General features: G+C 38.9%; 1 protein-coding gene across 6 annotated transcripts in view; it reads left to right on the forward strand.

Moving 5' to 3' along the window:
* The first annotated feature begins 2,131 nt into the window (after positions 1 to 2,131).
* The window catches only part of PCMT1 (protein-L-isoaspartate (D-aspartate) O-methyltransferase), a 77,539-nt gene continuing 55,749 nt past the window's right edge, over positions 2,132 to 23,921 (forward strand). For 3 of the 6 annotated variants that reach the window (XR_004957584.1, XR_004957585.1, XR_004957586.1), the window contains exons 1-3: positions 2,159 to 2,387; positions 21,565 to 21,669; positions 22,861 to 22,892. Coding sequence is in view for 3 of the 6 variants with exons in the window: in XM_036247968.1 (XP_036103861.1) it covers positions 2,159 to 2,387; positions 21,565 to 21,669; positions 22,861 to 22,892 (366 nt within the window). In the remaining 3 variants the exon portion in view is untranslated. Of the gene's footprint in view, positions 2,388 to 12,049; positions 12,071 to 13,768; positions 13,957 to 21,564; positions 21,670 to 22,860; positions 22,893 to 23,921 lie in introns of those variants that run through there. The other 3 variants (XM_036247968.1, XM_036247967.1, XM_036247969.1) reach the window with 2 other exon arrangements.

The following is a 23,921-nucleotide window of genomic DNA, read 5'->3' on the forward strand; positions in this document are numbered from 1 at the left end:
AAATAAAACAAAATCAATGTAAGAGAAACCACCTAGGAGCCACACCTGAGCATTTAGTTTTGCATTTCACGGCGCATGGAAGAGTCTAAGTCTTTAACTTCTTACAGAAGTACATCCCATAACACACCAACTTATTATTCTAAACCTCTCCCTCATTGTCTGCCAGATACGTCCTTTGCTTCCAAGTTGTGAACACACACTGTCAGTGCCTGGAGTTGGAATTCTGAAGACTCCAGTGTTAATTTTGACGACTGTAGCCTAGCTGTGTAACTTTCCTCAATATGAATGAGTTTGATATGTAGCGTTGACAGCCCAGAAGTCCGTGCTGTAGGTTCTCTAGTGCTTTTGATTACACCTATAATATCCTTTTATTTATTTCTTCTCAGAATCCTACCCATTTTTCCAGAACCAGTTCCTTCCCATCTTTTCCTGATTAGCCCATGATCTAAATAAACATAGCACTTGATATTTAAACTACTAATAGCACTTAAATTTTGCCCTCTGTTGCTAGTTTTCTTTTGATGCAGATTCCCCAATTAGAATGCAGATCCTATTGCATACAAGAGGTATGACTTACCTTATTTTTTAAATCTTCTTTATACGATATCATAACGGTGTGTTGTCAGCTTTAGAGAGATATCAGGTTTTACTGAGGCTTGAGAATTTGTTTTGTTTTGTTTTAAATGGAAGACCATCAAGAAACAGCAGAGAGATTAAATGAATAACTATTAGTCCCAAATTGACAGTTTTATTACTAATATTGAAATAATGAACACTGTTTTGAGTGTGGTTTCATTTATGGTCATAGAAACCCAGAAAATAGTAATGTATATCTCGAATAGGCTGAGTATCACATATGACAAAATCTCATGAGAACTAGGATTTGGAAGTTGCTGCTGATGCAGATGTCTTGACATATCTTTTTTTTTTTTTTTTTTTTTTAATCCTCACCTGAGGAAATTTTTCCATTTTTTGTTCAGATAGAGTGGGAGGAAGAGAAACATAGGCGTGAAAGGGACACATCGAGTGGTTGCCTTCCCCACGATCCAACCAGGGTCGGGGACAAACTGCAACCGAGGTACATGCCTTTAGCGGGGAAGGGAACCCGGTCTCTCTAGACCGCAGGCAGACGCTCTAAACGCTGAACCAAACTGGCCAGGGCTTGACATCTTTTTTTTGACATATCTTTTTATTCCTTGAAAGTTTATTGGACTAAATGATGACTGGATTCTGTTAGCCTCAGTTCTGATTAGGAGTCAGCAAGTTGGATGTGACAGGCATGTTCCTTTTCGGCTTTCCATTGTCTTGCACAGATGACAGCTATAAAGCGCGTGTGAAGTCTAACGGTAGGATTTGTGAGGCTTAATTTGCTGAACACGCACACTTGTGTTGGGAGAATAACACATTCGACATAGGATACTGTGGTATTTTTAACCATCTGTATTGTTTTAACAAGTAATGTATTCCCCACGTGTTCCCCCGCCCGCCCATATGTCATGGTATTCTTCCACTCTCTGAATTTGTGCTTTAGAGTTGAGAACAAACCAGGGTCTCAAAAGTCTCTGCTAACCAAACACTGATGTACTTGACGCAAAGCCAAAGGCTGGAGAACTCGGGTTAGATAAGGCCTTTGCCCTCCGGTGCTTGTATTAAGATTATTCAGGCTCCACCACAGGGAGCTCTGACTCGGACTCTAACCGACCTAAATATTAATCAACAGGGTTGGGTGAGGCAGGACGGAGGAAGCCCACCATCTAACAATCTGGACAGCTATAGGAGCAGATCCGCCGCTCGCAACAGCTGACCCATTGGCGACTACGGAGCCACCGGCAGCAGAGGAACCAGATGGGCCCCGCCGCCATCCCGCCACCGCGCTGAGTGATCAGAGCCGCAGCCAGGCACACGACCGACCTCGCCGGGGACCGCCCCGCCCGGCCGCAGGGCAAACCCAGCGAGGAGGCGGTGTGCAGCCCGAATCCTCATAAAGGGACACACGGCAGCGCCGGAGGCGCAGAGTCTACCTAGCCTCCCATCCGATCCCCGTCGCCGCAGCAGCCTCCGGTGTGAGCCGTGGGGCTCCTGCCCACCCCCGCCTTCGGCCCCACCCAGCCGCACCCCAGACCGCGCGGCGTCACAGAGCGCATGCGTGTCGCGGGGGATGCCGGGAGCGCGCAGTGGCGGCAGTGGTGGCGACGGCAGTCACAGCGGCAGCAACAGCGGGGACGCGAGCGGGGTGGTGACCGTGTGGGAGGTGGTCTCACTCTTGGGGAAACTGCTAGGCACTGTCGCCGCGCTGAAGGTGGTCCTGTACCTGCTCCGGGTGTGCTTAGCGATGGCCTGGAAATCCGGCGGCGCCAGCCACTCGGAGCTAATCCACAATCTCCGCAGTAAGTGCCACCCCCGCCGGGTGTGGGGCAACTGGGGCAGGCCAGGCCTCGACCCGGTTCTCCTGGGCCGTCCAGAATGTTCTGTCCACCCTGCCGTGCCGGTGGAGGGCTTCGGCGCCGGGTTGTACCAGCAGTCCCGAACGGCATGCGCTGGCGATCGCGTCCCCCGGGACCTGTCACTCATCGGCGTCGTGGACTGGAAGGGGAGAGAAAGAGCTCGCCTCCGTTGCTGGTGGGGCAGGGGCAGGGGCAGGCGTCTCCCCGGGAGCCTGTGGGGAGCGGGCGCGGCACAAGTGGTGGGGCTGTCATTCGAGTCCGCCGGCTGCTGGTTCGGGTTCGGCGGGCGATGGGCGTGCACTCGGGGTGCGGGTTGGCCAGGCCCTCTAAGAGACTGGACTGGAACTGAGGGAACTCCACCCTGGCCCCTCGCGTCTTCTCACCTTCCTTCTCCATAATCGACCTCGCTGCAAGCTCTCTCTCTAGCCTCCCTCCCCCGCCCTCCGTTTTTTCCTCTGGAGGGAGATGCCTTGGTCTGATACAGTCGAGGGAAGGGAGGGGAAGATGAGAGTATTGTCATTGCGGATGCTGGTAGAAATTTCTGGGGCGGCTGTCCAGTGGAAAGCTTCGTGGGGGCCGGGGGCGGAGGAGGAAAAATCAGGGGATGCTGTCCTGAGAGACTTGTATTTCAGGAGCCTTTAGAGAGCCCGGGATACATAAACTATTGTGTATTCTAACTTCTTTCAGGACTACCATGTGCTTTGATAGCCTAGTATGGAAGTTTCTTTATATCATTCTCTTTAGTTATTGTGTTCCTTCTTCTGATGATAATTTTAGGGTGGGACGAGTGCTGTGTCACTTTCTTTTTTTAAATCGAAATACGGTGTCGCCGTCTGGTCAGGAAACCTGGAAGACTGCAGTCTGTAATATGCTCACTCTGGTCAGAATTTAATTCACTCTTTGTCACTAACTTTGCAAATTATCATGTCCTGACACGTGGTATTTTTAATTGTCATAGGTTATTTGGCTTTTCGTGTATTTGTCATGTTTCCTAATTCAATTTGTAATCTTTGGGAGTTTTTAAAAAATATGTTTTTATTGATTTTTTGAGAAAGGGGGGGAGAGAGATAGAAACGTCGATGTGAGAGAGAAACATAGATGTGCTGCCTCTTGCAAGTTCCCTACTGGGGATGGAGCCCAAAACCCAGGCATGTGTCCCCACCAGGAACTGGGACCTCTCAATCCACGGGAGGACGCTCTATCAACTGAGCCACACCAGCCGACAATCTTTGGGACTTTTAAAAATATATATATGAATCCACTTAAAGAACTTATTACTCATCCCCCCTTTTTTTCCATAAATTCCAATTGAATGTACATTATATTCTTGGATCTGTGCTAGGACTACCAAGATGAGAGAGAGAAATAATTAACACTATCCGGCACACAGAACTTAATATTAACCATTTTACTTTAAAAAAAAAAAAAAAAAGCATATTTAAAACTTGGAAATTGTGGCCTTGGTGTTTAGTAATGAAGAATGTTTTAGATGTTAAAATTCTGCCAAACATTGTCAGTATTCATTTTGTGGAAGGATATTTGATTGAAAGTGGACATTTATATGCTGAGGCAGTATTAAGTGTGATTTAAGTTCCCCATGCACATATGCTCAATATGTTATAAACATTTTTATAAAATTTCTTTAAACGATCTGCTTGCTATTGCAATATTCACACCTGAAACATTCTATACATAAACTGCGATTAAGTAATTTTCCACTGGTAAGTTATCTTAGTAGACACTTGGTTGTGGCAGAAATTTGTAATCTATCAGGCTTTTAATGTCTCTCTTTTTTGAGCCAAATTTGTAGTAAGCCAAGAATAGATCTTTTCCTCTGGTTTCAGAATCACTTTAATGTATTGCATTACTATTCTTAGTTGAAATTTCTGAGGATGTTTTCTATCAGCAAATTTGACTAGAAATATTTAATATACATGTTGATATTGCATATATTTAATTTTGTATTAGATGTATGGTAAGAGGGAGTTAGAGTACTGTAATAGCTTAGCCTGTTTTACAACACTTGTGCAACCTTCATTTCAACTTCTTGTTTAAGTAATTCTAGCTAATATATTTGATTTTTATATATTAGTTTATTATAAAAGTAATATTTGTTCATTTAAAATTTTCAGTTGGGCCCTGGCCAGTTTGGCTCAGCGGTTAGAGCGTCGGCCTGCGGTCCGGAGAGACCCGGGTTCGGTTCCCGCTAAGGGCACGTACTTCGGTTGCAGTTTGTCCCTGGACCAACCCTGGTTGGTTGTGCGGGTGGCAGCCACTTGATGTGTCCCTTCACATTGATGCTTCTCTCTCTCTCTCTCTGTTCCTCTCTCTCCCTCCCACTCTATCTGTACAAAAAATGGAAAAATATCCTCGGGTGAGGATAAAAAAAAAAAAAAAAATTTTCAGTTGGCACAAAATTTGAAAACTCCCTTTTTTCTGATTATTCCATTGTTGTATATTTTTCCTAACTTAAAAACTTCTAATAAAATTTTTAGAAAAAAATTAAAATATGATTATGTTAATAGGAAGTGAAAAGGGAACTGCAAAATGGAAGAGGAAACAAATTAGTGTTAATTTATTTTAACGAAATACAGTTCATGATTGGTTTCGTTTTAATATAATAGTTGAAAATACTGAGTTTTTCTTTTATAAGACATTAGAAGCATGATTGTGTATGAGTTCATAGCTGATATACCATTTATAGAGTATTTTATACTGTGATGGTATATCTTGTAATACCTCATATCGTATATTATGACAACTGCTCTAGAGAAACTTAGAACAGTGGTCTAGAACTTAATAAGCATGCTTCAAAATCTCCTGGATCACCTGGAGAGTTCGTTAAAAACCAATTAAGGCAGATTGCTGAGGCTTAAGAATTTATACAGTTGACCATTGGACAACAGAGGTTTGAACTTAATGGGTCGACTTATAAATAGATTTTTTTTTTCAGTAAATGCACTGGCAGCCCCTCCTCCCTGATTTGGCATTTGCAGAGCGCTGATTGAAAGCAGTCTTTTCCATCCGAGGTTGTGAATCCGAGGATGCGGGACTCACTGTATGCATTATTCTGTGCCATGTTATATAAGGGACTTGAGCAAAGCATCACGGATTTTGGTATTTGAAAGGGTTTCTGGAATTAATCCCCCGTGGACACTGAAGAACAACTGTAGTTAGGTTTTGGAGGAGTCAAAGCTATACACAGATTTTCAGCGGGGGCGGGGGGGGGGGGGAGTGGGAGTGGGAGTGTATCAGCGGCCGTAACCGCCATGTTGTTGCAGGTTCAACTGTATTTCTAACGGGTTCCTAAGTAATGCTGCTTCTGGTCCAGGGACCGACTACGCTTTGAGAATCTCTGGCATGGAGAATCGTGCGTAGAGAATTGAAAATTACAAGATTAAACTCTGCCAGTGTTTCAACTGAATAAGTTTTATACTTTAAAATAAAATTTTAGGAAAAAAGTCTATAGTAGTCCTGCCCCATACATAGAGTTCTGTGTAATGTATCTGTGCTGTTCAATACCTAACCAGGAGATACATGTGGCATTGAGCATTTGAAATGTGATCCGTACCACTGAAGAACTGGATTTTTGTGCTATTTAAATTAACAATTAAATAATCACATATAGGTAATGGTTACCATATTAGTGTAAGTCTGTAAAAATGAAAACTAGTTATTTTATAATTATGGGCTGATAGCGTGCTCATGAAATAAACCAATGTAAAACAACTGTGAGCCTGTTTAATCTAGGGAATATGACAATTTAAATAATGTTTATATTGAAGTTTATGTTCTACCTTTATGGGGGTAATTTCAAGCTATGGTAAATTTGAGGAAAAGAGAGGGAGGCAGGAGTGGATGAGATTGAGAGAGGTGGTCTCCTAAAGCAGGGGTGTCCAAACCAGAATGTTTGTGGAAGGTTAACTCTTAACTAACAGACTTTAAATGCTGTAACGACCACTTAAAACAATGCTAACAGTTGTCTTTTACCTAAAAAAAATTCAGTCCACTGCCCTAACACATCAATTATTTCTACTTACATTTCCTTTGCATCCTTGATTGTGTTATTTTGTGCATATACTGTAATGTATATAGAATGTGTCATTTCAGTCAACTGATGTTTGACTGTCTACTATATGTCAGGCATTAGGGATACAGCAGTGAACAAATCACACATCCGTTCTCTCTCATAGCTTACTTCTAATGAAGCAGACAAATAAAATATATGTCACATGATAAGTGATAAAGGGAAGGAGGATAGGGAGTGTAGGGTATTAGGTTTGCAGTTGTTGGGGAGGAGGCCTCACTACAGTGTCATTTGAGCAAAGATTTGGTGGAGGGGAAGAAATTTAAGCCATGCAGATAGAGCTGGGAGCTGAGCATTCCAGGCAGAGAAAATAGCAAGTGCTAGATTTGGATTTGGGGTGTGGGAGAAAGATTGCAGTCAAAGATATGACAACAAGGTTTTAGGCCTGGGCAACTTGTAGTGATTAGCCATTTTCTGGGTTGGAAATAATAAATGAGTGAGCAGCAGGGATTTTGTGTGTGCGTGTGTTGGGGGTGGGGTGCAAGGAAGTGTGGGAAAACAGTTTATTTTGGGGAATGTTAGATTTGAGAAGCTTATAAAACATTTAAGTGGATACCTTTAGTAGGTATTTGAATATGTAAGAATTATAATTTATATCCTTATTTCTGCAAATAAATTGTAATTATTTCAAAATTCTATTTAAAGTATCATTTGTTAACCACTAGTAGCATAACTGTGGAAAAGATAATATTCTATTAGTTTGATTATGTGCACTCAAGGACCAAATATAGCCAGCTAATAAAATTCTAAGGAACTGTTTTTAGAAATTGGGGCCTCATTTAGAATCCAGAAAATACTAATTTTAACTAATTTTTTGAAAATTCCTCACCTTAGGCTATGTTTTCATTGATTTTTAGAGAGAAAGGAAGGGAGAAAGAGAGAGAAACATCAATTGGTTGCCTCCTCCCCTACACATCCTCACCAGAAACCAAACCCAAAACCTAGTTATGTGCCCTGACTGAGAACTGAACCTGCAACTTTTTGGTATACAGGACGATGCTCCAACCAACTAGGCCACACTGGTTAGGGCTCTCATTTTAATTTATTTAAAGTCAGTATTATGGTTATATACTAGTAAGTAAAATTACAGTGCGTTGAATAAGATTTAATTTATATGATTTGTTATAGATTATATTACATTATATTTAATGTGCTCTTAGTTCCATTGTGCCGTTCCACATATTTTTGTTAGTATTGTTGTTAATATTTGGTTATCTATATTTTAGCTCTGGCCAGAATGTGTTAAGAGTAGCAGTTAAACACCAAAGATTATCAGACAAGGGTGATCAAGATGACAAGGGTGTCAGCATTTTATATAATGATTTAATGGGATTGAGGTTGTTTGGTTTAGCAATGAGAAAGCTTAGAGAGCACTGGTGTTTAAATATTTTGAGAAATGTCATGTAGCAGAGATCAAACCAGAACAAATAGGAGGCAGATTTTTGGCTCATTGTGGAAGTATTCACAAAGCAATCCTAACAATCAAAGAGTTGGCTTTGAAATACAGTGCTTTCTGTTACTGAATATGTTAAAGCAAAGAATGGTTGACCATTAAACTGTAAGGGATATTATAGAAGAGATTTGTCATCAGCTTTGACTACACACTAGATCTCTAAAGATGCTTCCAAATCCAAGATTCTGTAATTTAATTGCATCATGGATTATATGAAATCATGTGTGTGTGTGTTTTAGGAGAGCCACAGAGTTAATATTTGGTTATCTATATTTTAGAGTTTCCCATAATATTTTAGTTTGTGAGGAGTCCAGGGAACATTCTCCTTTGGAAATAGTGTCAAAATAGTTAACTTTATAGTTACTCTTTTACTAAGTGATAACAATTTAGAGAAAGATGTATTTTTTAACATGTTTTTATTGAATTTTATTTATTTATTTTTTATTTATTTATTTATTTTTATTGAATTTTAGATAGAGAGGAAGGGTGAGGGAGAGAGAGATAGAAACATGGATGAGAAACATTGATTGGCTGCCTCCTGCCTGAAACCCAGGCATATGCCCTGACTGGGGATCAAGCCAGCAACCTCTTGGTGCATGGAATGACACTCAGTCCACTGAGCCACACCAGCCAAGTAGAGAAAGATGTATTTTTAAATAATCTCTAGTACCTAGGTGATATGTTTATCATAACTTGCCATCACAAAAAATTCTTCTTTGAGTATAGTGTGAATTTAAAACTAATGCCTTTCGGACTTCCTGTATTGAGTGTCTCAAACTCTATCTAATCGTTCTAGATAGAAAGTAAAAGGTGACTGTTCATTTGTTGTTTTTCCTCTCATGTGATAGTCAGAAGAAATATAGAGTAGATGATTAACAACTGTTCAAGTCATATAAACTAATGTTGTAAGGTAACATTTCTTTTATTGAGATGTAACTTTGTAACAGGCTTAGATAAAGTTTCTATGTGGCTCGAAATCCACCTGCAGCTTTTTTTTTTTACCTGTGTTTTTAGTGCTTTATACCAACACAGGCTCTCTTCTTTTTTGTTTCTGTCAGTGTAGCTTTCACTTCTATTCTCCCAGATCAAAAATCTTGGAGTAGTTATTAATTCAGACTGTCACCAAATTAACTCAATACAGTAAGTCCTCACTTAACATCATCTATAGGTTCTTGGAAACTGCGACTTTAAGTAATACAACATACAGTGAAACCAATTTTATCATAAACTAATTGATATAAACAAGAATTAAGTTTCTATGATATATTTATGCCCACAAAAACATCACCAAACTTCTAAAGACTCCCAAAATATCTATTAAACCTTGAGATAAATGCAAAGATAAATGCGAACTATACATACATACTTATTTATTTTTTTTATTTAAAATTTTATTTCTTTATTGATTTTTAGAGAGAGAGGAAGGAAGAGGGAGAGAGAGATAGAAACATCGGCAAAATAGAACATTGATTGGCTGCCTCCTGCATGTCCCCAACTGGGGATTGGGCCCAGAACCTGGGCATGTGCCCTGACTGGGAATCGAACCAGTGACCTCTTGGTGCATGGGTCGACACTCAACCACTGAGCCACACCAGCCGGGCCATATTTATTAATAAGTTTTTATTGACTTTTTTAGAGAGAGAGGAAGGGAAAGAGAGTGAGAGCGAAAGAGAAAGAGACAGAGACATAGATTGGTTGCCTCCCACATGCACCCTGACAAGACCAAATGGCGCAGCCCCGGCCTGTGTCCTAACTAGAAATCAAACTGGCCACCCTTCAGTGCACAGGGCAATGCCCAGCCAATTGAGCCATACCAGCCAGAGCTGAGTTATACATATATTTAAGAAACATTAAAAACAAGCAAGATCAGCCCTGGCCGGTTTGGCTCAGCGGTTAGAGCGTCTGCCTGCGGTCCCGAGAGTCCCGGGTTCAGTTCCCGCTAAGGGCACGTACCTCGGTTGCAGTTTGTCCCCGGCCCTGGTTGGTCGTGCGGGTGGCAGCCACTCGATGTGTCCCTTTCACATCGATGTTTCTCTCTCTCTTCCTCTCTCTCCCTCCCACTCTACCTGAACAAAAAATAGAAAAATGTCCTCAAGTGAGGATAAAAAAAAAAAAAACAAGCAAGATCATTATTGTCCCACCCTCTTCCAGTTCAGGGTCCTAGATAGCTGGAGCCTCTCCTGGCAGTTCAGAAAGCCGACCCCCCCCCCCCCCCCCCCCCCCCCCCGCCAACACACACACAGACTCCCTTCCAACACAGGGCACATACACACCCACACCCACAAAGACTGGGATAGATACACCGGTGAACCTAATGTGTACATCTTTGGGATGTGGGAGGAGGAGACAGAGTACCCAGGGAAAACCCATGCAGACATTGGTAGAACGTGCAAACTCCACACCGACAGTGGTCTTGGCCAGGAATTGATTTTTTTTCCCTCATCAACGTTACTAAAACGATGTTTAATGAAACGACAGTATTCCACAACTTACTGTAGTTCTTACAGATGGCCTTTTGTAGCCATCCCCTTCACCTTATTTTCATTGATACTCTCCTAGCCTAGGTTCTTAGTAATATACCTCCAAGTGTCTGACTGGTTATCACGTTCAGCTGTCCTTCCCTCAGATCCTTTCTACACATTATACTGATTTTCCTAGTGTAATCTGTTTGGCTGCTAGAACAAAGACCAAAATAACAATAGCTTTCCCTGGCCAGGTAGCTCAGTTGTTTATAGCATCATCCTGATACACCAAAGTTGCAGGTTTGATCGCAGTTAGGGCATAAGAATCAACCAGTGAGTGAATAAATAACTGGAACAACAAATGGATGTTTTATTCTCTCTCTCTCTCTCTCTCTCTCTCTCTCTCTCTCTCCCCCCCCTCTCTCTCCCCTCCCTCCCCCTCCCTCCCTTCCTCTCTCTCTTTCTCAAATCAATTAAAAAATGTAACAATAGCTCTATCTGTTTCTGTTTCCTGTAACAATCCAAGTGTAAGCAGTTTATGGCTACTCTGGTGGGTCCATGGTGTTGAGGACCTGGGCTACTTCTGTCTTGTTGCACTTCCTAAAGTCTTTCCCTTATCTGCAAGAGCGAAGGTGGTTTACCCCTATCGTTTCCATACTCCAGCTGGTGGGGAGAAAATTGGGGAAAGAGAAAATCTCCCATTTCTTTGAAGGGTATAATGTGGAAGTTGCATACATAACTCTGCATATGTTCCGTTGGCAAGAACTTAATTGTAAGATAACACATAACTAGATAATGCACCCTATTAAAATTCTACTGTGAAAGAAAAGGAGTCCCTGCACCTACAGCTTGTTGATTGGAGGACGCTCACACATGTGCGTGCATACACATTGTAGTAGTACATCTGTATAAACACTATCTATGATAAGGTTAGAAGAATTAAAAGATTAATTTTAGTTAAGTAATATATATACATGGTTAAAAGATAAAATATAGAGAAGGGCTTGTGATGAAAAAATACCAATTATGTGCTGTGTTCTTACCCACCCCCAGACTCATTGTTTAGACCCAACCTGTGGGTCGCGACCCCTTTGGGGGTTGAACGACCCTTTCACAGGGGTCGCCTAAGACATAACAGTAGAAATATTACAGTTATGAAGTAGCAATGAAAATAATTTTATGGTTGGGGGTCACCACAACATGAGGAACTGTATTAAAGGTTTGCAGCATTAGGAAGGTTGACCACTGGTTTAGAGTGAACCATTTTTAACTGTTTTTGGTTCTTGTGGTTATCTTCATGTCTCTTAAATCATGTTTCACATGCTTATACTGCTATTTTTTGTTTTATCAACTTTATACATCATCTTATTGATCTTCTCCTAAGACGATGAGTATACCCAGTAAACCTACCCTCTCCCCATATAGTTATTTCATAATTTTTGCTTCCTCTTTTGTCATTACCATTGTGATACTTTGAGTAATATACGTTAACCTCAATTTTCTTCCTTTTTTTTTTTTTTCCAGATAGAGCGGGCGGGAGAGAGGAAGAGAGAGAGAGAGAGAAACATTGGCTGGTCGCCACCCACACGACCCCAACCGGGGCCGGGGACAAATTGCAACCGAGGTACATGCCCTTAGCGGGAACTGAACCCAGGTCTCTCTGGTCCACGGGCTGACGCTCTAACTGCTGAACCAAACCAACTAGGGCCCTTTTTTAAAAATCCTCACCCAAGGATATTTTTCCATTGATTTTCAGGTAGAGTGGGAGGGAGGGAGGGAGGGAGGGAGCGAAAGAAACATTGAAGTGAGAGAGACACATCAATTGGTTGCCTCCCAAACTACCCCAACTAGGGCAGAGATCGAACCTGCAACTGAGGTATGTGCCCTTGACTGAAACTGAAACTGAAATCGAACTCGAGTCTCTTTGGTCCACGAGCCAGTGCTCTAACCACTGAGCAACTGGCCAGAGCAACCTCAATTGCTTGTTACATAATTTATAAACTGACACTACTTCTTAACCTCTCTACTTTGTAGAAAGGTTATTAGGGATCTCTTTCATTTTCCAACTAATTAGTAGCTCTAACATTGTCAAACATTTACATTTTGTTCTGAGCTGTAAATAAATTTTTTTTGTACTTTGTTGATTTTAAGTGCTAAAAATCAATAACTGTCATTAATTAATTATATGATTGTGTCAACACTTTATTCCCTGCTATTATTGTCTAATATGAAAGATCCATTGTTGAAGAAGAACTGTCAGAATTTTTTTTTACATTTCATCAGTTGCTTGAAATTGTGCCATTTTTTATTTTCTTCATATCTAAGTCATGATTCTTGTGTAGTGTTTTTGTTTTTTTTCTTGGAATTAATCTTCCTCTATACCCTTCCTTACCCCTCAAGATGAAAGAAACAGATACTTTCTTAACATGGCTCTAATTTTTTTTTTTTTTAGTTTTTGTTTTTGTTTTTTTTCCTTTATTGATCCTAGAGAGGAAGTGAGAGGGAGAGAGAGAGAGAGAACATCGATTGGCCGCCTCCTGCATGCCCCCCACTGGGGATTGGGCCCACAACCTGGGCACGCGTCCTGATCAGGAATCGAACCGGCAACCTCTTGGTGCATGGGTTGATGCTCACCACTGAGCCACATCGGCCAGACATGGCTCTACTTTTTTAAGGTGTTTTACTATTTGGCTTATAGCTTATTGCACTCTCCTTTTGAATTCTACTAACTTCTCATTTGGACCAGTTTCATATTTTGGCCAACATTAATCATTATTATAATTATTTAATTAGAGTCATTGATCCCTAGGGTACAAGAAGATTGGGTATGGGTGGTTCTAAAGCTGTTCACTATTTCAGAAAGTCTAATGGTAATTGCATGTTTACTCATAATTAAGACTATACACACAGAGTGAAACATTAAATTACTTTGCTGTTTGCCAGAAATATTCAGGACACTGGCAGTTGTATATGTCAGACTACTTAATATAGGAAAATTATTTAATAACTTACTAAATAATTTGTAGCTTGGTTGAGGTATCTTTCAAAATACGGAATTGTGAGCAAAAATAAATAACATTGTGTTGAAAAATTTGGACAACACCTAATAATGGCCTAATAAAGCTTATTCTGAACCTTGATGTGTTCAGCTTTTTAATAGATGACTGGTGACATGCTTTTAGAAACCATTTAGGGGTTTTAGTAAATTCCATATACCTCTATAGACTAAGAAAGCAGCCAATGAATCTCACATGCTTTTGATAGAAGTATAGTATCTCGCTTAAGAGAAGTAATAATCTCTTTAATTTACTTGGATTTCTAGAATATGCTGGCAGCAATGTGTTTGATTTTAGATGTCACTTCAAGTATCCATCTGGAGAGGAATGAATAAGTGAATATGATGATGGTTTTAAAAACTGATGAATAATTGGGATTTTTTAGTGAGACTGCTTAACCTGAAAGAGAGAAAGATTGAAGTGATCATGGTATGTCTTCAGATGTGTAAAAAAGGTTGGCTGGATAGAAAATTCAATATATATATTTTTCTCTTTATTTTTTCCTATTAGTATATCCTTTGTGGTTTCAGATAGAGCAGCACTAAGGGTTCGTGTGAGTTATAAAGAAGGAGATTTCATTTTAATACAGGAAAGTGTTCTGATAATTAGAGTGGTCTAAAGGGCTGTTTCACATAAGTGGAACTCCTCAATTAGAGATCCTAGTACTGATTTATGAAGTTAGATTTGATGGCTTCTAAGGCCCCTGTGACCTGGAGAGTCTATGAATCACCTCTCTGGAATTTGAATTGAGTTCAGGGCTAATAAACCACTCAAGAATTATTTTGGGAAATGAATTAGTAGAAGTCACTAAGCTATTTGAATATGTCAGTAGCGGTACAGGGAAGTGGTTAATAGGAGTCTAACATCATTTTGAATGGCCTTATTTGCTGTGTCATTTTGAACAACTTAGTCTCTTATCTAAACTCAATTTCATCATCTGTAAAATGTAGTAATAATAGTGCTTACTTTATCACATTGTTAGAGACAATGTAAGATTGTTTCATAGTTCATAGTCCGTAAATTCATAGCTTAAAAGAGACAGTATATGTAATGTTCTTAGGATTTTGTCTGGCATCTGGTAAATATTCAGTAAATGATATCTCTGTTATTATTACTCTGATTTTAAAACTTAAAAAATGCTTTTACTGTTTTATTTTAATAGCTTTTCAGGTAGCTTCCTTAAGCTCAGTTGTGTAGAAATAATATTTTCTATTTGGGTTACTTAGTCTAAAACTTATAATATTTTAAAATGGAAAGATGATATAAGTTGGTGCTTGCCAGTCTATGACTATTTACAGTGTTTCTCTATTTGTTGTGCCTGCTTTGTTTGCTAATTTTAAAAAATACTTTGTTATTTGGAGGGTTTGTATTTATACTTTTATAGTGTCTTTAACCTACCTTTTTCTTAACTGTTTCCTATCTGGTCAGTCAGTATTAAATGGTGTCCTTTGATTCCTCCTATTACCTACATGACAGTGATCTAATTCTACTTTTGCCCTTTTTGCTCCTCCCATTGTTTTCAGTTGCATTCTTTCTACTTTGTCAGAACATGTGACATTTAAGTATTATTATTCCACCCATGTCTTCCCGTTATTTTAATGTTTGCTGTACAACTGTATACGTGTCTTTTGCTGATATATCTCTCTAGTTATCTCTTGATTAGATGAAGCACATCTTCTAGAAGATTCCTCAGGAAGGGCTCATATGTACAGCATTCCCTGAATTCTTGCACATGCAAAATGTGTTTTTCTATAACCTTAATATTTGAAGGACAGCTTGACTGAGTATAAAATCTTTGGCTTACATTTACATTAAAAATCAGCTTTATTGAGATAGAATTTATTTTTATTTGTTTATTTATTATAGATATCTTTTTATTGATTTTTTTTAGAGAGAGGAAGGGAGAGGGAGAGATAGAAATATCAATGTGAGAGAAAAATATTGATTAGCTGCCTCCTGCATGCCCCCTACTAGGGATTGAGCCTGAAACCCAGGCATGGGTCCTGACGGAATTGAACTGGGGACATATCAGTCCATGGGACAATGCTCAATCCACTGAGCTATACCAGCTGGGTTTGAGGTAGAATTTATATGAAAATTCACCAGATTTTAAGGTTACAATATTAAAAATTTGACAAAGGAATATAGTCTTAACTAGCACACTGATGGTAATAGAACAGGGGTCAGCAAACTACAACCCACAAGCCAAATATAGCCTGCTGTCTATTTTTGGAAATAAAGATTTGTTTTAACACAGCCTTGGCCTTTCATTTAGTGTTGTCTGTGGCTGTTCTTACAGTACATCAACAGAGTTGAGTAGTTGCAATAGAAACTATATGGCCTGCAAAGCCTAAAATATTTACTCTTTTGACCTTTATAGACATTTGCTGATGTCTGATATAGAAAATGTATTTCACCCCTTTGCAATTGATCTCATCTTTTCACCCGCAACCCCTAGCAACCACAGGTTGGCCTTCTGCCACTATAGTTTCTACTTTTCTAGAATTTGATATAATTGGACTCATGTAGTGTATAGTCTTCTTGTCTGTCTTCTTTCACTGAGATTAGTGCTCTTGAGATTCATCTATGTTGGCTGTATCAGTCATTTACTCCTTCTTATTGTTGTCTTGCACCTTCCTTGAATTTCTTGAAAATGCAGCTTCATTCTTTTTTTTTTATCCTCACCTGAGGACATTTTTTCATTTTTTGTTCAGATAGAGTGGGAAGGAGGGAGAGAGAGAGAGAAACATCGACGTGAAAGGGACACATTGAGTGGTTGCCACCCGCACGACCCAACCAGGGTCAGGGACAGACTGCAACTGAGGTACATGCCCTTAGCGGGAACCGAACTCGGGTCTCTCCGGACTGCAGGCCGACGCTCCAACCGCTGAGCCAAACCAGCCAGGGCTGCAGCTTCATTCTTGCTCTTTTTCTTTCTTAAAAATGTATCTTTATGATTGAAAGTATTACAGATATCCCTCCTTTATCCCTCCTCCCCCCACCTTCACCACACTGTTGTCTGTGCCTATTGGTTATGCATAAGAAGTTCTTTGGTTTGGTTTATCTCTTCCCGCCCCCTCCCCTCTTCCCTCTGAGGTTTGTCAATTTGTTTCCTACTTCCATGTCTCTGGATCTTTTTTGTTTATTATATTACGTAAATAAATGAGAACATGTGGTACTTGTCTTTTTCTGTTTTATTTTGCTTAGCATAATACTGTCCAGGTCACTCCATGTTGTCTCACAGGGTAAGAGATCTTTCTTTCTTACGGTTGCATAGTATTTCATTGTGTAAATGTACCACAGTTTTTTTATCCACTCATCTACTGATGGACTCTTGGGCTATTTCCAGATCTTAGCTATTGTAAATAATGCTGCTATGAACGTAAGAGTGCATACATTCTTACTGATAGGTATTTCATGCTTCTTAGGATATATTCCTAGAAATGGGATCACTGGGTCAAATGGCAGTTTCATCTTTAATTTTTTGAGGAAACACCTATTGTTTTCCATAGTGGCTGTACCAGTGTGCATTCCCCCCAGCGGTGTACTAGAGCCCCCTTTTCTCTACACCCTCGCCAGCACTGGTTGTTTGATGATTTGTTGATGGCATCCATTCTGGCAGGTGTAAGGTGATACCTCATAGTTGTTTAAATTTGCATCTCTCTGATTAGTGACATTGAGCATTTTTTCATATATCTCTTGGCCATTTGTATCCTCTTTGGAGAAGTGTCCATTCAGGTCCTCTGCCCATTTTTTAATTGGATTCTTTGTCTTTTGTTGAGTTGTATAAGTACTTTATATATTTTAGAAATTAACCCCTCATCCACAGTATCATTGACAAGTATGTTCTCCCATACAGTGGGTTTCCTTTTCATCTCAATTCTGATTTTTTTTGCTGTGCAGAAGCTTTTTAGTTTGATGTAGTCCCATTTATTAATTTTTCCATTGTTTCTCTTGCCCTAGGCAATGTATCTGTCAAAATTCTGCTACGTGTGATGTCTGAGATTTTTGCTGCCTACATTTTCTTCTAGGATTTTTATAGTTTCACAACTTACATTCAAGTCTTTATCCATTTTGAGTTTATTCTTGTATATGGTTTAAGTCGATGATCTAGTTTTATTTTTTTGCATGTAAGACAACATGCCCTGTGAGACAACATGGAGTGACCTGGACAGTATTATGCTAAGCAAAATAAAACAGTCAGAAAAAGACAAGTACCACATGTTCTCATGTATTTGCGGAATATATTTTGCAACTCGATGAGAGAGACACATCGAGTGGTTGCCACCCATACGACCCCAACCGGGGCTGGGGACAAACTGCAACCAAGGTGTGTGCCCTTAGCAGGAATCGAATCCAGGACTCTCTGGTCCACAGGCCAATGCTGTAACCGCTGAGCCAAACCGGCCAGGGCAATATTGTTGCTTTTCTTTGAATGTTGGTGGTTGACACCTGATTGCCTAATTTATTTTTTACCCCTATTAGGTAATTTAATTTTTTGGTTTGAGGCTTTGAAGATATTTTTCTTGCCTGTAAAGTCTGATAGTTTTATTGGTGGATGTCTTGAAGTTGATTGTTTTTGGTAATACTTTTACTTTCTGCTATGTTTTCTTGGAATATAGTTTTAAATATTAGATTCTGTTTAATCAATGGAAATGTTTTTATTTGCTTTTTGTTTTCAGTAGCTTTGAATGGAGTTTTTTTTTTATTCCACTTTTATAGTTCAAGAGCAACTTCTGTCAGTATGGTGACTTGCAGTTTCTTTAATGAATGATGGATGCTATAGATAGTAGTGGTGGAAAAGGGGAAGAATTGACGTATCTTGTTACTCTTTTGTTTCTGCAGGATCCTTAATTTTCATCCTTCTTCTACTTCATTGCCACCTCGAGGCACCATCCTTTCCCTGTTTACCTGATTGTCCCCCAGAAATAATGCTTCTTGTGGTTGCCACCTTTAGTCCCACTAATATTTTTATTTTTTATTTTTTTAATTAATTTTTTATAAATTAATTTTTGCTACAGATGTTTCCCCTCCCCCCCCCACTGGTTCCCCCCTCCTTCTCCCTCCCTGCCCTGTCCCCAGTTTGTTGTCCATGTCCAGTGTTCATGCATACATGCATATAATTTCTGTGGTTTATCTCTCCCCCACCACCCCCTCTTCTGGGGATTGTCAGTCTGTACCCCACTTCCACGTCTCTGGGACTACCCCATTCCTCAGACTGTTATGTTCATGATATTCCACAAATAAGTGAGATCATATGAAACTTGTCTTTCTCTGTCTGGCTTGTTTCACTTAGGATAATACTTTCCAGGTCCCTCCATGTAGTCTCAAAGGATGAGAGATCTTTCTTTCTTACAACTGCATAGTACTCCACTGTGTATATGTACCACTGCTTTTTTATCCATTCGTCTACTGATGGACACTCGGGCTGTTTCCAGATCTTATCTATTGTAAATAGTGCTGCTATAAACATGGGGGTATATATATTCTTTCTGATTGGTGTTTCAGGCTTTTTAGGGTATATTCCTAGAAGTGGGATCACTGGGTCAAATGGAAGTTCAATTTTTAGTTTTTTGAGGCAACACCATATTGTTTTCCATAGTGGCTGCACCAGTCTGCATTCCCACCAGCAGTGTACTAGAGTCCCCTTTTCTCCACACCCTCGCCAACACTTGTTGTTTGATGATTTGTTGATGGCGGTGATACCTCATTGTTTTTTTTATTTGCATCTCTCTGATGATTATTGATGATGAGCATTTCTTCATATGTCTCTTAGCCATTTGTATGTCCTGTTTGGAGAGGTGTCTATTTAGTTCCTCTGCCCATTTTTTAATTGGGTTCTTTGTCTTCCTTTTGTGGAATTGTATGAGCACTCTCTATATATTGGAAATTAACCCCTTATCTGATATATCATTGGCAGTTATGCCCTTGCATACAGTGGGTAGCCTTTCCGTTTTGATGATTGTATCTTTCGCTGTGCAGAAGCTTTTGAGTTTGATGTAGTCCCATGTGTTCATTTTCTCCTTTGTTTCTATTGCCTTAGGTGATATATCAGTGAAAATTCTGCTGCGTATGATGTCTGAAATTTTGTTGCCTACAGTTTCTTCTAGGATTTTTATGGATTCATGAGTCACATTTAAGTCTTTTATCCATTTTGAGTTTATTCTTGTGTAGGGTGTAAGTTGATGGTCTAGTTTCTTTTTTTTTCTTAGAATAGACAATCCTTTATTTATTTATTTTTTTTATGAATTTTTTATTTATTTTTTTGTTACAGATATTTTACCTTTTTACCCCATTGGCACCCTCTAGTTTCATTTTTCTGCATGTAGCTGTCCAATTTTCCCAGCACCATTTATTAAAGAGGCTGTCCTTACTCCACTGTATGCTCTTGCCACCTTTGTCAAATATTAATTGAGCATATTGCCTTGGGTCAATTTCTGGGTTCTCTGTTCTGTTCCACTGGTCTATATGCCTGTTCTTGTGCCAGTACCAGGCTGTTTTGATTACAGTGGCTTTGTAGTATAACCTGAAATCTGGTAATGTGATCCCTCCAACTTTGTTCTTCCTTTTCAAGATTGCTGTGGCTATTCGAGGTCTTTTTTGGTTCCATGTGAACTTTTGAAGTACTTCTTCTAATTCTGTGAAGTATGCCATTGGTATTTTGATGGGGATTGCATTGAATCTATAGGTTGCTTTGGGTAATATGGACATTTTAATGATGTTAATTCTTCCAATCCATGAACAGGGTATGTGCTTCCACTTTTTTATATCTTCCTCTATTTCTTTTTTCAATGACCTGTAGTTTTCTGCGAATAGGTCCTTTATTCCGCTAATGTTTTTAAAGCAGTTTTTCTCAGGTATAATTCCATACCATATCATTCACCTATTTTAATTGCAAAATTTAATAGTTTTTAGCAAAACCTATTTTGGTGAAAACTTTATTTCTGAATGGTTAAAGTCCCGTTGATACATTTAATCCTACAGATTTTAGATCTTTGAATACAGAAGCTATGCTATCTTGTTTATTTTTATAATCCTAAGCATGTAGCACTGAGTCTGGTATGTATTAGATAGTCAGTTAACATATTGAGTGAAGAACTTCTGCTGTCTGACTGCTTGAGTTAGGACAGACAAACAAAAAAACATATTGAGTGAATAAGGATTTTATTGAAAAAAAATGAGTTAAAGGCTTTATTGAAAAATTAACTATATGCATGGTACCATGAGGTTATTGGAGTTTAACATACTATATTTAATGTTAAAAAATTGATAGGTGGGGAACCAAATATATATGTTATTGACCTTGCTTTACATTTAGAAAAATTTGTTTCTCTTGGATTCTGTCAGTTTATTTGCTTAATTTGTATCCACCTCTGTGGTTGCTTCTTGTCATAATCTTGGAAGGCTCCACTTCCTTTGCATCTCTCTTAAATGTTTACATTTGTTTTTTTTCTCTGTGTGATCTTTTCTGAACTTTAGTTCACTTTCGTTGCTTCAGTTGCCGTCTATGTAACTAGAAATCTGTATCTCTCCTAGATCTCCTTCCCGAGCCTCAGATCCATATGTTCAACTGACTATTGAATATCTCCATTTGTGTGATCCATAGTCTCTAACTGAATAAATCAGTTATCCTTTTCCTCCTTAACTCTGACCTTCTCCAGGATTTCTCAAATCTACATATGACATCAGCATCTCAACCATTACCCTCTCTCTCTCTTCCAAATTTAGTCAGGTATATACAGGGTGGGGCAAAGTAGGTTTACGATTGTAAGTATGTGAAACATTCTTGTGTTATTATTGCTTATTGTATTATTTTTCATATGAACAATTGGAAACCTACTTTTGTCCCACCCTTATCTTCCAAATATGACTCAAATCCTTCTATTTTTCTTCATTCTTACTGTCATCAGTAAAGACCAGGTTGTGATTACATAGACCATTGTGACAACTTCCAATCTTATTCTCTTCCCATTCAGTCTCTACAGTGAAGCCAAAATAATTATTCTAAAATACATCTGATAATCTTATTCCCAGCCTAAAATTATTGCCTCATTCATTTCAGAAAATGGAATCATCAAGACAGATAAAGTATTTGAAGTAATGTTGGCTACAGACCGCTCACACTATGCAAAGTGTAACCCTTATATGGATTCTCCACAATCAATAGGTAAGCTTTGGATTTCTGAAAATGTCACATTTTTCACTCATTTACTCTATAATTTTTGTAAGTAAAAACAGACAGGAGCACAGATATTATTACCTTGCTGGTTTCAATTTTATGCCTTTTAAATAAAATGTTATATGTATGTGAAGTAACTTTTCTATTTTCTCATATATATAAAGAATTTTTAAAACAATTTTTCTTAAAATATACTTTTAATAAAAATTTACAGTTTAAGCTGAGTGCTGAGTTTTCTTTCAGGGCCTTAATGTTGACTAAGTTTGGTTTTTTTCATTAACATCAATTTTAATAATCAGTATTAAAGGAAATAAGTGTTCTTAAATTCTTTCCGACTTCTCTGCTTCACTTGCCCTGAATTTTTTGACTTGTGCTTGATTTTAGAAAGTTCCATATTTAACTCCTTCTCCTGAAGCAGGTTTTTTGCTGAACTGCTGAGCCTTGGCAGTGGGCGCCTTTGAGGCTTAGAAATGCCTCAGGACTCTGTCGGCCAGCTGCCATGCTTTCTTCTTTTGAAGCACTGTGACAGTCAGCAGAGAAGATCCTGGGGAGCTTCTGAACCCCGAAGGCACCTGCTACCACCGCTCAGTGAAAATTGCTTCAGATGCAGAAGCAGGTAAATACGTTTAGAGAAAACAGCCCTGGAAGAAAAAAATGAAAAGCTAAAAACTAAGAAAAGATTGTGTGAATTTACATCAGGTGATAAGTAGTATAAAAAAAGTAAACTGAAGTGGTTTATTAGTCTCTTAAGCTACTTTGCTGGTTGCTGTAGTTTATTTTTAACTTGCCAAAAATATGAAGCAGTTTAATTTTGCAAAGATTTTGCATACCTATTATATGGAAGCTTATTTTTATAAATCTAAAGTGAAAACAAGTCATAAATTTATCAACTCAACTTACTGAAATTCTTCCTTTCTTAACCAACTATACAGGAGAAGATCTTTAAAAGTAGTGGGCCTGTTGTACTGGAAGAGCACAGTAGCCTTTGGCATGAATGGATTTCCTAATTTTAACTGCTGCATGACATTAAAGTACAAAATAAAAGTTTTGTTTTCTTGTGATCATAAAAATGAAAATTATTATGAAAAGTAATTTATAGATGTTAGAAAAGGAATGGCATGGAGTATTTAGTATGATTTTACAGCTGAATGTATCAGTAGTTCTGTTCTTCTTTTGCAGGTTTCCAAGCAACAATCAGTGCTCCACACATGGTAAGTTAACTTTGGTCATTTGGGTACTAATGGATCACATGATCACAGTTTTCTTTTAAAATCATTTTCTTTGGTAAAAATGGGTTAAAGACAATTTTAAACTTTTAGTTATAAAGAAGAAACTCCTTGGTAGAAACAGTCATTAAAATTTTGATGGTTGTCATTAATATCTAATTGTGTAAAAATTGGATATAAAAGGGTATTTATTTAATTAAGGGAGATAATATTTTAAATAATGGGCATATCATATAGAAATCTCAAAGTGAATATTATTTCAGGTTTTATTTGGAAAATTCATTAGGTACGGGTCAAGTATAGCAGCTCTACAGCTATATAACTTTCAGAAGGACCTATTTGAAGTTATCTAGCACTTCTAATCTGTTGGGAATTTTTTGGGGTTTTAACTCTCAGTTATGAGTACTCTGTTGATTTTGGTGAAAAGGAAAATAGCTTTTCTGATTCTCTGCAAGTATTTGAGGTTGAAGAAGCTCTTATTTAAACTTAGAGCCTTCTTTTTTTTTTAATCCTCACCCGAGGACATTTTTGCACTCATCTTCAGATAGAGCAGGACGGGTTGGGGGAAGAGAGAGAGAGAAACATCAATGTGAGAGAGACACATCAAGTGGTTGCCACCCACATGACCCCAACCAGGGTGGGGACAAACTGCAACTGGAGGTATGTGCCTTTAGCAGGAACCGAACCCAGGACTCTCTGGTCCGCAGGCCGATGCTTAGAGCCTTCTCTATAAGAAAGTACATTCTACACTTTTATAATGAACTGATAATTATACTAGAAGAAAAATATTGGAAAATTACTTATAAACATAGAATAGAAAAGACTTTTTATTTTTATTTTTAAAACATGACAAAAGACTAAGAAGCCATTAAGAAAACCTGACTTTCAAGAAAAAGCCTGCCCTGGCCAGTTTGGCTCAGCGGTTGGAGCGTCGGCCTGTGGTCTGGAGAGACCTGGGTTCGGTTCCCACTAAGGGCATGTACCTCGGTTGCGGTTTGTCCTCTGCCCCGGTTG

The sequence above is a fragment of the Molossus molossus genome, unplaced genomic scaffold (assembly GCF_014108415.1).
Source record: "Molossus molossus isolate mMolMol1 unplaced genomic scaffold, mMolMol1.p scaffold_m16_p_8, whole genome shotgun sequence".
Lineage (NCBI taxonomy): Eukaryota > Metazoa > Chordata > Mammalia > Chiroptera > Molossidae > Molossus > Molossus molossus.